Here is a 15254-nt window from a genome sequence, read left to right on the forward strand (position 1 = left end):
TTGTCGTTTCGAAGTACTGAACCTGCAGGCTAATGAACAGACTTGGTTAATCAAGGAACTTATAATTCTTTTATATGTTCACGTAAGAACTGTTGGGGAAATAAATTAAAACGTCATGCCTGATGCTAAAGCTGTACTGCATGAACACCGAAAATATAGCAAGCGATAAACGTTTTTCCTTCCATTATTTTGTGGAGGGCATCAACAAGAACAAGTTTCGAAAAGCTTTCAAATTGTGTAAACTTTGCTGGAAGTCGCTAAGCGCTCTCATCCCCAAATACTGGATGAATGTAGTCTTTGTTTTTTTTGGGGGGGGGGGGGGCAGTGGGCTACACTTTGCTTGTGCGCTTAATTTTCTTGCTTGCATTGTCTGTTTAATGCATTTGCATAGTCCAAAATGAACAATCCACCAATCCCACCCCCTGCTCAAGCACCTCAGCTGCAAGTGTTAGATGCAAACGCAGCTAACACAGATGTTTCAATTTTATTCTCAGCAAATTGCCACATTGCTAAACGTGGTATAGCAGCTACTCACAGCTCAAACCACCAATATAGTGCAGCAGTCTCCTACTGTAGCTCCGAGTGCCATACCTCCTTTTCGCCAGTTTAACGAACAACAAGATGAATGGCTCTAGCGGTTGCAACAGTTTGAAGCCCAACGTAATTGCTCACAACGTACCAAGCACTGTGAAGCTACATTACTCTTTGTCAACGGTAGGAAGTGCTGTGTTTCGCCTCATTCAGAAATTGTGGCAGCTTGGTACCAATTCTTTCATTGCAAGAGAAGGTCAGATCAAACTTATCGCGAGTGGGTAACAGATTAGCTGGGTATAACGAGGAAATGCAAATTCAAAAGTAATTATGGTGCTTTTGATTCATGTGTTATGCTGTGTGATGTGATCATCTACAATGTAGCTGATGTCAGAGAACAGTTTCCGAAAGAGTCCGACCCATCATTTCAGCACGTAGTGCAAATACTACATCAGTATGATTCCGGTGCCATGTCGGTCGATAAATTTGAGCAACCGCCAATTCGCTGGGTTGGGTCATTCGTTGCTTGCGACCAGCCCATTAGGCAGCGACAGCTGTGTAACGATTCGGATTATTTTCAGAGGTTCTGTACTCCCAATATAGTGACATATTTCCAACTATGGATGCCAAGTGATACATAATGCCTGTCACATACATTTGAAATTTGGGTGAAAGAAACAATAACTAAATATGAAATATAAACAAAAAGTTATTTTTTAGATTTTCCTGCTCACGCTTGAATACTGTTCCTGGTGGCATATTACGGTTACTTTTATTTAGGGATATCAGTGTAATCCTACACGAAGCTGTAATGAGATCCCGCTATATCTTTGAGTCATACATTGTTATGAAATGCTAATGAGATGAAACATATGTCATAATTAATGTTAATAAATGTCTTTCATAAAACAGATCGACTCCAAACCAAAGTTATCTGAGATTTCAGCTTGTCAGATTTGAGTAACGTCGCTGAAAATACTTTGCCGTGACGCCTCTCAGGAAAATTACCATACTTCTTTAAAGTAACCTCGAAAATTGCAGACTGATTTTTCAGATATACAGCATGATTAAATGTCGGCGAAGCCGACTAAAAGTCTCACACAAAAGTCTTGTCTTTAACATCAGCCACTTGTCTCACAATATTTTTGAAATTAAATTGTGACTGGGATTCCATAAATAAAACACACAGCTTTGAATAACATTTTGATTTCTTATTATATTTTCAACATACACTCACTGGTACATTAATTCACCTATGAACAGTAATCAGAAACATAATCAAATCTGCAATCGAATGCCATGCGAATGTGAATGAGAACGCCCGAGTCTAATTGTTTCTTCGCTTATACAACAACTGTAAAAAAAATTTCGTCACTTTATGGCATAGTTTGTACTATCTTCAACTTTTATAGTCCTTTCTTCCTCAGTTGCGTGTGATATTACGGTATATTGATAATTTTTACTTATGGACCGTCTGACAGCTCGCCTTTATTTTCTGCAAGGCATCATCAGTGGCCTGGAATATGTACATATGTTAGCTATTTTATTCACATTTTTGTCATTGTGCCTATAGGTTATAGACAGTTCTGGTGGTTGATATTTCCTATTAAGTAGTAATGTTTTGAACTGTACTTACAGGTTGCGTGGACAATATCTTACTTATTACGCTCCTGTTGCATTTTTGGTGTTGTTCTTCTTCTTATGAACGCCAATTTGTGGTTTTTTCCACATTCCACAGTACTATGCACTGAACGCTTGTTTTAATGTAAATAATGTTTTAATGTAAATAATAATGTTTCAATGTAAATAAAATAGCTAACATATGTACATATTCGAGACCACTGATGATGCCTTGCAGAAAATAAAGGCGAAACGCGTATGGCACTAAAATTGTGTTTTATTCAGTTGCTGTCAGACGGTCCATAAGTAAAAATTATCAATATACCGTAATAGTTTGTACTATGTCTCGACGATTTTGTTTCTCCTTACTCTTATATAATCTTAGCCACTCTGGTCGAACATTAACTGTAGGTAACTAAGAAAATATTAAAGCTACGTAAAAACCCTTAAACTTAAGAAAATAGGCGCCACGAATCCACGCCTAAGAGTTCGGCACATTCACAGTGTCCCCATTAAAGAGTGCATCAGTACGTCCACAGTCGTTAAATTCAAATGGCTCTGAGCACTATGGGACTTAACTTCAGAGGGCATCAGTCCCCTAGAACTCAGAAATACTTAAACCTAACTAACCTAAGGACACCACACACATCCATGCCCAAGGCAGGATTCGAACCTGCGACCGTAGCGGTCGCGCGGTTCCAGACTGTAGCGCCTAGAACCGCTCGGTCACACCGGCCGGCCACAGTCGTTACTCCAGTCCTGTCCTTTGCGTGCACTACAAGTCATAAGGGTGTTTTATTCTGTTCCTGGATACTTTAAGATTGTTGTTACAATCCTCTTACTGTCGGAAACTTCTTAGATTGAAAGGTTGAATTGGATCGCTTACTGGCTGAAATTTTTTTATCGTGTTTTGTTTCTCTTCAACTTCTCTTTAACTACTAATTTTGCCCTGGCACCACAGAAACACCTGCTTGTTAGAAGAGTTTGTTTGCGGTTTGTGACTGCCAGTGATCGCATATTCCTCATACTGGACGTCGCTGACCAAGTTGGCGTCGGATTTTGCCGGATGCCGATTCCTTGTAACTGGGTCCCCTGCCCCTGTCTTAATAAGTTGCTGTAGTTTTATCCTGCAGAACCCGTGACAATGCTGGCACTCTGTGTTTCAGGTGTTAGTGCTGTGTGCCGTGACGGGCGCCGCCCTGGCCGGCCCTGCCGAAGACACCAGCGTCCAGAGATCCAAGAAGACGGTCGACCCCCTGGTCACAGGTACGGAACTCCTAAAATCATCGCACGTTAGACGTAATAACGTGTACAATATGTTCATTCGAGATACATACGCTTTCATATGCGTTTTTCCTGCCATTTTGTAAACGGCAAGAAAAAAGAAGAAAAAAGTGCACCTCGTAGAAATTATCCGAATGGGACGGAAACTGATAGATGTGATAGACACACACAAACAAACAAACGATTACAATTTCAGAAAATTTGGGTGATTCATTCAAGAGAAATAGTTTCACAAATCGAACAAGTCAATAACGCATTGGTCCATTTCTCGCCCTTATGCAAGCAGTTGTTCGGCTTGGCATTGATTGACAGAGTTGTTGGATGTCCTACTGAAAAATATCATGCCAACGTCTGCCCAGTTGGGGCGTTAGATCGTCAAAACCCAGAGCTGATTGGAGGGCCCTGCCCATAGTGATCCAAACGTTCTGAGTTGGGAAGAGATTCAGAGATCTTGCTGTCGAAGGCAGCGTTTACCAAGAGTGAAGATAAATAGTAGAAACTATCGTCGTGGGTGGGCGAACATTTTCCTGCTGAAATGTGAGGCAAGGACGGCTTGCCATGAAAGGCAACAAAACTGCATTTAGAACATCGTCGACGTACCGTTGTGCTGTAAGTGTGCCGCAGGTGACAACCTAAGTGGTCCAGCAATGAAGAGAAATGGCATCCCAGACCATCGTCCTGGCAGTTAGGACTCATGGCGGGCGACACAGACTGGTATCCCACAGCTGTCTGGGGTGTCTCCAGACGCGTCTTCGGCTTGGAATCTCATTAATTGGAGTAGAATTGTCTTCATTGATGAGTCATGCATGCTCCAAAGTGATCGCCGATGACCAGTGAAGACGTGAATGAGATTTTCACTCTGCAGCGGAGTGTGCGCTGATATGAAACTTCCTGGCAGATTAAAACTGTGTGCCGGACCTAGACTCGAACTCGGGACTTTGCCTTTCGCGGGCAAGTGCTCTACCAACTGAGCTACCCAAGCACGACTCACGCCCCGTCTTCACAGCTTTTCTTCTGCCAGTACCTCGTCTCCTACCTTCCAAACCTGCCCGCGAAAGGCAAAGCTCCCGAATTCGAGTCTCGGTGCGGCACACAGTTCTGACAAGTTTCAGTGAAGACGTGTCTGCAGAGGCACCGGACAGCAGTGGCCTACCAACCAAGTGTCGCCCGCCATATGGCCTGACAGTCAACAGCGATGGTCTGGGGTACATTCCTTTTCGCACCAGGATCCCTTAGGTTGTCATCAGCGGCACCCTCACAGTGCAGCGGTACGTCAGCGATGTTGTTCGTCACGTTTTATTGTCCTTCTTTCCAAGCCATCCTGGCCTTACATTTCAACAAGATAATGCCTGCCTACACACAGCGAGAGTTTCTACTGCTTGTTTTCGTGCTTGCCAAACTGTACCTGCTCCAAGTCTAAGATAGGAATCAAAATATTGATATAATAGAACCAAAACAACACGCATTGTAATGTCGTGACTGATGGTTATACTTCCTTCTGCTTAAAATAACTGCTCTATGTGAAATTTTTCTACTGACCTGACAGAGTTGCACAGCCGTTCAGTCTTCAAGTTGTGTATGGGTTTTCATTCAAGTGGTCAAAGCAAACTGGAACGGAACAATATGCACGTCTCATTAAATTCTGTTTTCTTCTGTCATTCAGTATCACGTCTGCGTTTAAGTAGTCCAACATTAAAGAATTACATTTACAGACGATGATATTGATATGTAAATGTCATAATCTGACTTTTGCCACATAGAATGGAAATTAGGCTTGTACGTCACTGCAGAAAACTTGACTGAAGACTGATGATGAAATGTCTTTCACGTAACTTTATTTGTGGTGTTTCACGTTGTAGTCTCAGATAATCAACGATCCTTTTCATGTGGAACTCGTATTGCCTAAACAAGTACACATCAGAAAGTGGTATCACTACCTTCAGCGTAACATTCTTGTTCGGAAAATATTCACCTACCAGGGTACGATCTTTATGGCCTGACCAGATATGACAATAGCAGAAAACAGATGCGTCCTGAATGCGAATGGCTAATACCACTGTTTTTGGGATGAACGATTTATATTCAGAGCATATTTGAGCGTTTGAAGTCATGCATCTCCCTTGTCAGACCAGCACTTGCACCTAACATTCTCAGTTATTTGTTGCATGTATGTCTTAGTCTCCCCGTATTATTTTTGCGCTCTTAACTTGCGTTTCGTACCACGGAAATCATTCCTTTTAGTCTTAACGCTTACCATATCATCCTGTTTCTTCATATAATTAGTAAATTCCACATACTTCTTACCATTCCAATTCTGCGATGAACATCCCCATTTCTAATTTTAATTTTCAGCATTCCCCTGTAATGCTATCTTCATCTCTGGTTTCCTGGCAGCCCACGACTCACTTCTGTACAATTCTGTATTCCATACACAGTTCTCAGAAATAACTTTCGCTGGTAGAGACCAATGTTCCGTAGTGGTAGACCTACAGTGGTGAAGATTGCTCTCCTCGATTGCGCTGGTCTATTTCCTGTAACCACCTTGCTTCTTGCGCCATGCGTTAATCTCCTTTCAGTGGAGCGTAACTCCTTCGCTTCATCAAACACTTTGTCTCCAATTTTGGTTCTAGGTTTGTCGATAATCTCATTTCAGCTACTCTCTAACACTTTTACACAATCAATTTAATTAATGGAGCTTATCATTCGCACAATTTCACACTGAATTTTTAATTCTGCACGTGACACTTTTGTCTTTTAATTGAATTTTTGATACACATGGTACACAGCATAGGAGAAATACTTCATCTCTACCTCAGTCTTTCTTCAAACCGAGCACTTCTCTGTTCTTGGCAGGACCGCCGAGGAAAATGTTACATGGTACAGACCAGCCCACCCGGCTAGCCGCGCGGTGTAACGCGCTGCTTCCCGAATGGGAAGGCGTGCCGTTCCCCGACACGAATCCACCCTGCGGATCAGTGTCGAGGTCCGGTGTGCCGACCAGCCTGTGGATGGTTTTTAAAGCGGTTTTCCACCTACCTCGGCGAATGCGGGCTGGTTCCCCTTATTCCGCCTCAGATACAATGTGTCGGCGATTGTTGCGCAAACACCGTTTCCACGTACACACACACTACCATTACTCTACCACGCAAACATTTGAGGTTACACTCGTCTGGTATGAGACGATGACACGTTCCAGGAAGGGGGGGGGGGGGGGGGCACTGGAGACCGAACCGCACAATAACCCTGGGTTCGGTGTGGGGTGGCGGCGGGGTCGGTGTGCTTCTGTGGCCTGTTGTGGGGTTGTGAACCACTGAGGGCTATGGCGGGGCAAAGCCACTCCGTCGTTTGTAGGCTCCCGGTTTAAATACACAATACAATACATGTTGGTACATACCATTTAGAGAAAAGAGTATGGTGTTGGGACGTAAGTGACGATGTCAGGGAACAGCTTCCGCGAATCTAGAAGAAACTCTAGAGGACAAATACTGGAGGCGAACACAGATATTAGAAATCATAGAACAAGTTACTAAGGATGTTTCTGCTCTGGCTTGGCGAGATTAGTACAGGACGCGATACCCTGGTGGGAGAATGATTCTTTGTACACATAGTGATCCACAGTTATGTTCACCAGAAGAAAAATTAACAACTGCTTGCAACAAACTTCTTTTCAGTCACTCGGAAATACACGGGCATTCGTGCAAAGATGTATCTATGATCCATATTATGTTTCCATGTTAGAATCTACTAATTTCATAAACAAAGATTACAGAAATATCTTAGTCTTTATCTTTCATTCCACCTGTTAACACGAGTGATTTTGGAGAGTATTATTATTATAACACAGCGGCTGTAACACAGTATAGGTGCAAACTGATACAAAATAAGAGAAAGAGGAGAAATGGGTAGATATTGAAGTGGAAAACAAAAATTGCTCGTGGAACACAAAAGCTCAATAAGTTAAGCTGAGAGGTGCGATACTAAAAAATTCGGTAAGTAAATTCAGGATTATATTATGCACATTATTGAACTGTAATGGTCACACTGATAAAATGTGATTTCAGAATGATAATTAAAGAATAATAAAATAGCACATGTTGCCATCAACAACACAAAATCTTTGTTTTTATTAAAAGAAAATTACTCTGAATAAGGATCATCTTCATCGAGGAAAGCTGCTAGTCGATAATAAAATTGTCTCAAAATTTGTAGATTGTTTGTCGTCCATTTTCTTAATTGGAAAAGTATCCTCCACTATGTTAAACTAAACAGAAACGATGCAGAAGAAGAAGATTCTTCATCAATATTGCACGAGATTTTTATCGTTAACTGAGGTCAATGAAATACTATCAGTCCGTTGTTCAGTAGCTAACGGAAACCGAAAGTTATTTGTAGTCAGACATTATTTCAAGACGGACTAGCTGAAGAACTGTGATAGTAGAATGTACAGTTTGCGCTGAGAGAGACTGTAATTTACACTTTCATTTCCTTTTGATGCGTTGTATTATAACATTATTGTGAAAGTCAAATATTTTCTTAGAAAGAATCAATGAGGAATTCCCAGCGTGTATACTTGGCATAACGTTCCAAATATGCTCATGTTGTATAGTGCAACGTAGCTACTGGTTTAGGATTTCTTTGACTCTAGGAAAAGTATGCAGACAGTAAGACTATGTATTACATCAGAGAAACAGCGTCAGTTTCGGAAACGAGAGATAGTGCGGTTGTACCAGGGTATGAAGACGAAGAACGAAATTTGAAATCTATAGCGCCTTTCTGTTTGCTTTTTTAATTGGTACCAGATTTATGTCAGGGTACCAGCTGCAGAATCGTTGTTGTAATGGTAGTGCCAGAATTAGAAGGGAAATAAAAAATGGACTAACGTAACGCAGAGATATGTTGTAATTATCCAACAGTACTTCGGAAAAGTTTGAAGCATATATCTTCCAGTAGATGGTAAATGTTAAGTGCAAAAAAATTTAAAAGAAATGTGTATATAACGGCTACACTTACAATACAGCGTCATTTCGTTTTAATACGAGTGCAATACCAGTTAGAAGTCAGTTCACTTATATTTCCTTTGCATTCGAAACAGACTAAACTTCAATAATTTCTAAATATTAGATTATTATTTCGCATTATACTAAAGACATGTAACTAATATATGGATATTTATGCCTCCCATACTTTTGGAGTTCTATATTTATGAAATCATTGACGCACAGGCGATGCGTCACATTGAATAACTCATGTTACTCATTGGTGGCACTGATAACGCCTAACGTCGTCTCTTTACCCTGGCGGTAATAGTGTGTCTTTTTATTTGCAGGGGCAGCCTACAACCCGTACTATTCTGGCGTGGCTGGCCGCTACTCCGCCCTGGGCTACACAGGAGCCTACCCCTATTCGGCAGCCTACAACCCCTTGACTGATGTCTACCCCTACACAGCTAAAACCTACCCCTACACAGCCAAAACATACCCCTACACAGCTGGAACATACCCCTACACTGCTGGAACATATCCCTACAATACAGCTGCCCACCCCTACACCGCTGCTGGCGCCTACCCCTACACGGCAGGGATAAACGGTTATCCGTACACTGCTGGGACTTACCCACATGCTGCTGCCGCTGGAGTTCTCCCCTATGCTGGATAAGGAAGACGAACCGTTCTGCAAATTCATTATGACAATGTTCTAGTGCCTTCTGTGTTACTAATATTGTATAGTACTGGCTTTAATACTTCAGTAGTCAAATAAAAATAACTGTGGAGAAATTCAATTTCCGATTTATTTATTACACCCTCATCATTTCCCACTCAGGTCCTGATCCACGCTACACTCAATAAGTTTCGTATATCTTACTTTTACACTGTTGTGGATAAGCAGCTTATACTGTGTCGGCAGCAGCTTTAATATTTAGAAATAAGACACACATGTATTATGGATCTTATTCTGCATAGAATATGATGCAGTTACTTGATGGGGGAACCGCTCCATAGCAGAGGTCGCTAATGTATTTCTTTGAGATGGAGCTCGTCTCGGAGATAGCAAGTGTTTCGCCAACAAGGTGAGGAAAGATGCTTCCTTATCACCAGTCCTTGTGCCAGTGTCCAGCAACAATACCAGATCCCTCTTGAGTGTCTCATAAAGTGTGACAACACAACACTGTTGATGTTACGTCCCCCATATCAGGACGTTTAGCTTGGCTGACCTCTTGGTAATATTTCAGAGAAATGAGCTATATGTCGGCGCAGATCCCATCTTCTCTCCTCTCTCATTACCAGATGGCTCTGAGTACTATGGGACTTAACATCTGAGGTCATCAGTCCCCTAACTAACCTGAGAACATCACACATATCTCGGCCCGAGGCAGGATTCGAACCTGCGACCGTAGCGGTCGCACGGTTCCAGACCGAAGCGCCTAGAACCGCTCGGCCAAACCGGGTGGCCTCTCATTACCGTACAACTGAAACATGACACATCACACATACACCCAAACAGTGACTTACACTCAACAAGTACATTTAAAAAACAAATCTCACATATCGCAGGAATAAGGACCACTGTATGTGAAACAAGAAATCCCTTTCCAGTTAAACGAACTAACAACATCTCAGCTTCTACAGGCAACAATGCGATGTGACTCCTTAGCTATACCCTGTTCACTGTCTCATTTCCAGTGACAATAAACAACTCGTAGTATCGAGGTTTTTACTTCCAGCCTGTTGGTATAGAACCTTTTATGCTAGATAAGGACATAAATATTACATTTAGTTGCGAAACTCTCTGTGCGGTACGAAGCTTCTGTCATGCTAACTCTTCTATAAGATTGGATTATTTAACATGTATAGCGTTCATTAACCACAAGATAATCTGGATTTCTTTCTAAATATTAAGCTGTCGCGCTTTCTCTGAGGAACCAGCTTTGGTGAAGGGATCATGCAGTCTGAATGTCGAATAATTAGATGCAGAACGTCTTGTTGTATGCCATGTCACAAAAAAGGTATAGGAAAGTTAAGGCGCAGAGACTCCATTTACCGGTCGCAGGCAAGTGTACCACGAGTTTCAGCAAGTCCATAAGCTGGCAGGGGCACAGAAAGTGGCAAGACTGCGAATGCTGAACGAATTTAGTGAAACTAAACTTCTAATTGCTGTAGTTTATAGGTCCCCTAACTCTGACTTCAGAGCATTTCTGCTTAAGCTAGAGAGGGTTCTTGATTCACTTTGTAGGATGTACCAGAAACTAGTTATATGTGGTGACTTCAATATAAATTTTGTATATGATGGTGCAAGAAAAGAATGTTGGTAGATCTTCTAAATTCATATGATCTGATGCAAACTGTGTTTTTTCCAGCTAGGGTGTAGGGGAACAGTAGCACAGCCATAGACAATATTTTTATTCATTCCTCATTACTAGATGGGTATTCTGTTAGTAAAAGCGCGAATGCTCTTCAGACCATGATGCACAAATTTTAACACTAAAAGACTTTTTTGCTCAAGCCAATGACATATTTCATTTCAAACTATAACACAGATGATAAACACAATGCTTTCCTTGACACATTTCTCATGCTCTTTGAGAGTTGCTTTCCATTAGAGCATTCTAAACGGGGTACTAGCAGCAATGGGCAGCCCGGGAGGATGACTGGTGGCATAAGGATATCATGTAGAACAAAGCGGGAATTATATCAAAATGTTAGAAGTAGTCACAATCAAGCTACAGTAGCCCATTACAAACAGTATTGTAAGGTGCTTAAAAATGTTATCAGGAAGGTAAAGAGTATGTGGTATGCAAATACAATAGCTAATTCACAGGATAAAATTAAAACCGTATGGTCAGTAGTGAAGGAAGTGTATAGTCAGCAGCACAAGGTCGACGATATAAAGTCAATTCGCAGTAAATATATTTCTGTTACTGATAAATCAGATATATGTACAGCATTTAACAATCATTTTCTGAGCATTGCTGGTTAATTAAATAAAAATTTAGGTTCTACAGGAAATCATGTAACTTTCTTGGCAAATGCCTTTACGAGATTGATGTCTGAAATACTCCTCTGTGATACATACAAGAGGGAGATTGAGTCAATAATTAAGTCACTGAAGTCTAAGGACTCTCATGGTTATGATGGAGTGTCTATCAGAATACTAAAGTACATTGCTGCACATGTTAGCCCTGTATTTAGCCATATTTGTAATTTTTCCTATATGAATGGTCAGTTCCCTGAACGATTAAAGTACTCAGTAGTAAAGCCGCTTTATAAAAAGGGAGAAAGGGATAATGTAGATCATTTTAGACCTATTTCTATGCCATCAGTGTTTGCAAAAGTTATTGAAAAGGCTATGTATGTAAGGATAATTGATCTTTTATATCACACGATTTGCTATCAAATGTACAAATCGGCTTTAGAAGTCGTTTAACAACTGAAAATGCTATATTCTCTTTTCTCTGTGAGGCACTGTATGGGTTAAACAAAAGGTTTCGAACCCTTGACATATTTTTTGATTTAACTAAGGCATTTGCTTGTGTTGATCACAAACTATTACTCCAGAAGTTGGACCATTACAGAATACAGAGAGTAGCTCACAGTTGGTTCACCTCTTACTTTAGCAAAAGGCAGCGAAAGGTCATCATTCACAATGTTGATAACGGCTGTGATGTGGGACCTGAGTTAGGTAGTGGGGGGTGCCCCAGGGATCAGTGTTGGGGCCGCTCCTGTTCCTTACTGATACAAATAATATGCCCTCTAGTATTACAGGTAACTCTACAATATTTCTGTTTTCTGATGACACTAGCTAGTAAAGGATGTTGTGTGCAACATTGGCTCGGTTTCAAATAGTGCAGTAGAAAATAAACTAACGCTAAATCACAGTATGACACAGTTTTTACAGTTTCTAACACAATTCAACAAAACCTGACGTTTTAATTTCACAGAATGGGCATATGATTAGTGAAACCGAACAGTTCAAATTTCTAGGTGTTCAGATAGATAGTGAGCTGTCATGGAAAGCCCACGTTCAGGATGTTCTTCAAAGACTTACTACTGCCATTTTTACTATTCGAACGGTATCGCAAGTGAGTGGTCATTCGACTCGAAAATTAGTCTACTTTGCTTACTTTCATTCGCTATTGTCGTATGGTAATATATTTTGGGGTAACTCTTCTCATTCTAAAAGGATATTTTTGGCTCAGAAACGGACGGTTCGGGCAATAAGTGGTGATAGTTCACGAACCTCTTGACCTCTGTTCACGAGTCTGGGTATTTGACATTGGCCTCTCAATACGTATATTCCTTTTTGTCGTTTCTTGTTACCAATATTAGTTTATTCCCAAGAATAAGCAGCTTTCACTCGATTAATATTCGGCAGAAATCAAACCTGCATTTCGATTGGACTTCTTTAACTCTTGTGCAAAAAGATGTGCAGTATACTGCTGCATCCATTTTCAATAAGCTGCCACTGGAATTCAAAAATCTTAGCAGTAATCCACGCGCTTTCAAATCGAAACGGAAGAGTTTCCTCATGGGTCACTCCTTCTATTCTGTCGAGGAGTTCCTTGAAAAATTAAGCTGATTTTTATTGTATTCCTGATAGCGTTTACTTAAACTTATGGACTGCTTTTTTTTAAGGTTCATGAACATTTATTTTTATCTGTTGTTACGTTTATGTTGTAATTTCATGTACTGACACGTTCCATGACCTTGGAGATTTGCTCCTCAATTTGGTTCTACGGAACCGAACGTAAAGGAAAAAAAACGTGTTGCTATAGATGATAGGGCTATGCAACAGTACAGCCACAATTCAGATAACAACACTGATTACACAATCAGACTACATCTCTTCAAGAAAAAATGTGGTTCCCTAGATGTGCAAGATGCGATACAAGGAGCAGGATAGTAGTGTGCAGAAGCGGTGTTCGACTTAAACCAGAATGCAGAAATTGGGAAATTTGTGGTAAGTTCCTACGGGACCAAACTACTAAGGTCATCGGTCCCTAGGCTTACATAATACTTAATATAACTTCAATTAACTTACACTAACGACAACACACACACCCATGCCTGAGGGAGGACTCGAACCTCTGATGGGGGTAGCCGCGCGAGCCGTGGCAAGGCGCCCTAGACCGCACGGCTACCCCACGCAGCCCAAAATGCTGTTTTCGCTGTTTTTCTTATTTCCAATCCTTCATTGCTTGCTGTGAAATTGTAAGGACAGTAGTGAGTGTAATAAGACAATACGTAAAACAAAAACCTTCAAGAAGAAAAGGGGTACGGCGTCAGATGAAACATAATGAAATGTGGGGAAATATACAGAGTGCCTTTGTAGATGGTTACGTGCTAACAGTGTTCAATGTGTACCGCCAGATAGGGAATCACATGATGATGGAATTGTAAGTGCCGAAATGAACGATGACCTCTGTAAAAAAAAAAAAAAAAAAAAAAAAAAAAAAAAAAAAAAAAAAGTCCTACGTTGTGTTAAGCTAGGGCATATTCAAAGGCGTGCTTAAAAGTAATGCCTCCGAATTTTTTATTTGAAAACTCTTAAATATTTTTAAATAAAACACCCGTTAATCACATCCTACATCTTTATTCTTCATGTCTACATATTTATACCGAGCGGGGAGGCGCAGTAGTTAGCACACTTGTCTCACATTCGGAGGGACGACGGTTCAATACATATAAGGGAGGTGGAATTTAGTGTTTATTTATAAATTATAAAACGTTTTGCACAAACTGGGAAGCACGGTGTGCGTAAGTATTATGGCATTCCCTTGGGACTCTTACGTGCATGACTCTAAGGGGTAGAGCGGGAACTGAACAATTTCGTGAGTGAAATTGGTGTAGTTGGGCACGTTCTACTAGATTTTGATACGAATATGATCATTAAAATTTTTCAGAAATATGACGAATATAACGCACAGTCGGTTTAATAACACACAGATAAAAAATTATTACAAGAATACCTCGACCCAGAATGGAGGAGAAATTTGAAAGTTAAGAGATGCCCAGTTTGGTTCCAGGAAAAGCTAGAACCCTAGACAGACAGATGGAGCACTGCGGTTTACTATAGAGCGCTAATTTATGGAGAGAAAGTAGACTTTGATAGTGTGGAATGGCTTAAAATCATTGTGTTCAGCTCTTATTAATCAGTGCTGTATCAACTATGGGTCGAGAAAGGCAGCTCAGTCCATCGAAAGGAAACCTTTTTGTATCACCGTAGCTTTCTTCTTGTAGTTCTTAGACCGCTAACTCGTAAGAGGATAACAGGAAATCTGTGTATCCATCATTTTTTACAGTTAACACACAGTATTTGAAAAACTTTGTATTATATATTTCAGTTAACAGTATAAAGTTGAAATTTCTGTGGCACTGTTTGAACTTGTTAGTATGTCTCATTGGTAATATGAAGTTATGATTATTACTTTTTCAGATTTTTCTACATGTACTTGAAAGCCTGTTTTATTACACAATAGTAATCAAAACCTGTGCAACAGTACCAGTAGCCCATTTTGGGCATATGGAGGAAAACTACGGAAATCTTGATACAGACTCAAATGAAATAAACTATTCCACTCAATGTTATAATATACGCAGTGATTTAAAAGTGTTATGCCCGCCCCTTTCGCAAATGGCGTTATTAAACATACTTGTTTATTACGAGAAAAGGACAGTGGCACAGGAGTCAACAAGAAAGTGGCTTGCAACAATATCTTAGACGCCTGGAAAGAAGAACGTTTTCTCGCTAGTTCTTTGTGGATCTGAAAATAATTGTATGGACTTGAGGAAACCGAATGTTAATGCCTTACCCACAGATGTAGA

General features: G+C 40.6%; 1 protein-coding gene across 1 annotated transcript in view; it reads left to right on the forward strand.

Moving 5' to 3' along the window:
• Window positions 1-9214, forward strand: part of LOC124711822 — a 12593-nt gene extending 3379 nt beyond the window's left edge. Inside the window, exons 2-3 of the mRNA XM_047242049.1 lie at window positions 3318-3417; window positions 8762-9214. Coding sequence (XP_047098005.1) covers window positions 3318-3417; window positions 8762-9090 — 429 coding nt within the window. The 3' untranslated portion in view covers window positions 9091-9214. The remainder of the gene's footprint in view (window positions 1-3317; window positions 3418-8761) is intronic.
• Window positions 9215-15254: the final 6040 nt, after the last annotated feature.

Source organism: Schistocerca piceifrons, chromosome 8 (genome assembly GCF_021461385.2).
Source record: "Schistocerca piceifrons isolate TAMUIC-IGC-003096 chromosome 8, iqSchPice1.1, whole genome shotgun sequence".
NCBI lineage: Eukaryota > Metazoa > Arthropoda > Insecta > Orthoptera > Acrididae > Schistocerca > Schistocerca piceifrons.